Source organism: Sphaeroforma arctica, assembly GCF_001186125.1.
Source record: "Sphaeroforma arctica JP610 unplaced genomic scaffold supercont1.3593, whole genome shotgun sequence".
Lineage (NCBI taxonomy): Eukaryota > Ichthyosporea > Ichthyophonida > Sphaeroforma > Sphaeroforma arctica.
In genome coordinates this window covers 1,796-3,266 of record NW_014036965.1, presented here as the reverse complement: position 1 = coordinate 3,266, position 1,471 = coordinate 1,796, and the positions used below count along the sequence as shown (strand labels likewise).

General features: G+C 42.8%; 1 protein-coding gene across 1 annotated transcript in view; it reads right to left on the bottom strand.

Annotated features, from left to right (window-relative positions):
* Positions 1 to 202: 202 nt before the first annotated feature.
* SARC_13685 (hypothetical protein) overlaps positions 203 to 1,471 on the bottom strand; it is a gene marked incomplete at both ends in the record, with an annotated part of 2,736 nt that continues 1,467 nt past the window's right edge. Inside the window, one exon of the mRNA XM_014292185.1 lies at positions 203 to 462. Coding sequence (XP_014147660.1) covers positions 203 to 462 — 260 coding nt within the window. The remainder of the gene's footprint in view (positions 463 to 1,471) is intronic.

Here is a 1,471-nt window from a genome sequence, read left to right as displayed (position 1 = left end):
TTACTCGACAACATTTTTTGCCATCTATATTGCAACTTAATGTCAGCATAGTGAACCCTTGCGCGAGCGGGATCAGCACATGCTCACTCGGTGCACCGTCGCGATAAAGCGAAAAGACCTCGAGCAGAAGAGGGTATAACTTAAAGCGTCCATCCATCTGCTTGTATACACATACTATTGCTTCTAAAAACATATATCCATACTAGTTTTCTAACTTGCCACCTGTGTCGTCATAACACACCTTCAAGATGGTGGACACATGCACCAGCAGCAGAAGCACGTGCTCATCTAGGGCACCGTCGCAATACAACGGCACCACTGTCTGAAGCAGAGGGGTAATGGTATGGTCTCTCATGGGTGTGTAGTCGTCTCGGCGTACTGCTGCCATGTATGTCCTGGCCAGAAGGAGTATGGCGCGTTGCACAGCCACTATATAAACTGAGGGCTCGGCGAGACCGGAACCTGTAGTACCGGAGATTGTGTTTCGAAGGACCAATGAATGTCTTAGCGTACAGTTCGGTATAACGGGTACTATGTATACTGCCAGGCTATATATAGACATTCGGTTATCTATACTGTTAGGCTATATATAGACAATCGGTTATCTATACTGTCAGGCTATATATAGACATTCGGTCATCTATACTGCCAGGCTATATATAGACATTCGGTTATCTATACTGTCAGGCTATATATAGACATATCTATACTGTCAAGCTATATATAAACTTGCGGAAATATGGGACTAACAAGTCCTTTCGCCTGAAATATCGGGTAGATAAGGAGCGCGTTTCTGGTTACCCGCGGAAGCCATAAGTGTACTACCTACCCCATTGGAAGATAGCGGACTTTATTGTCAATTGGCATTGAGCTAAAGCTGGTAAATTTTGGCTAATTTTGGCTAAGCCGTTGTAAGCGCCTATAAATATTCGCTGGAGTATCCCTAACAATGCTGTAGTGAATGGATTTACACTCTCTGGCCGATATAACAAAAACCGCTCAGGAGCGTTCTCCGGGACCGCCTCTGTTTCTCAATGATGTGTGTACCTGTAACAAGCCAACTACAATGATAGAGAATCCCGGTATTCCATTCACCATAGTTCAATTCGTTGATCTGTTTTAAACGCATTAACAGTCCACGGCATGGCATCGAAAAAGCTGCAGCGCTCTTCAATACTCGTCACGAAAATCGAACTAACGGGTCTGACAGTACCTAACTAGGTAGGTCGTACTTCCTTATTGTTCAAGACAGCCATCAACACAACATACAAACACCTCCTTAAAATGGAGTTGATACACACACATACATACACACACACACACACACACACACACACACACACACACACATACAGAGAGAGAGAGAGACACACACACAGACACAGATATATATACATTTACATACATACATATATATATATATATATATATATATATATATATATATATGTGTGTGTGTGTGTGTGTGTGT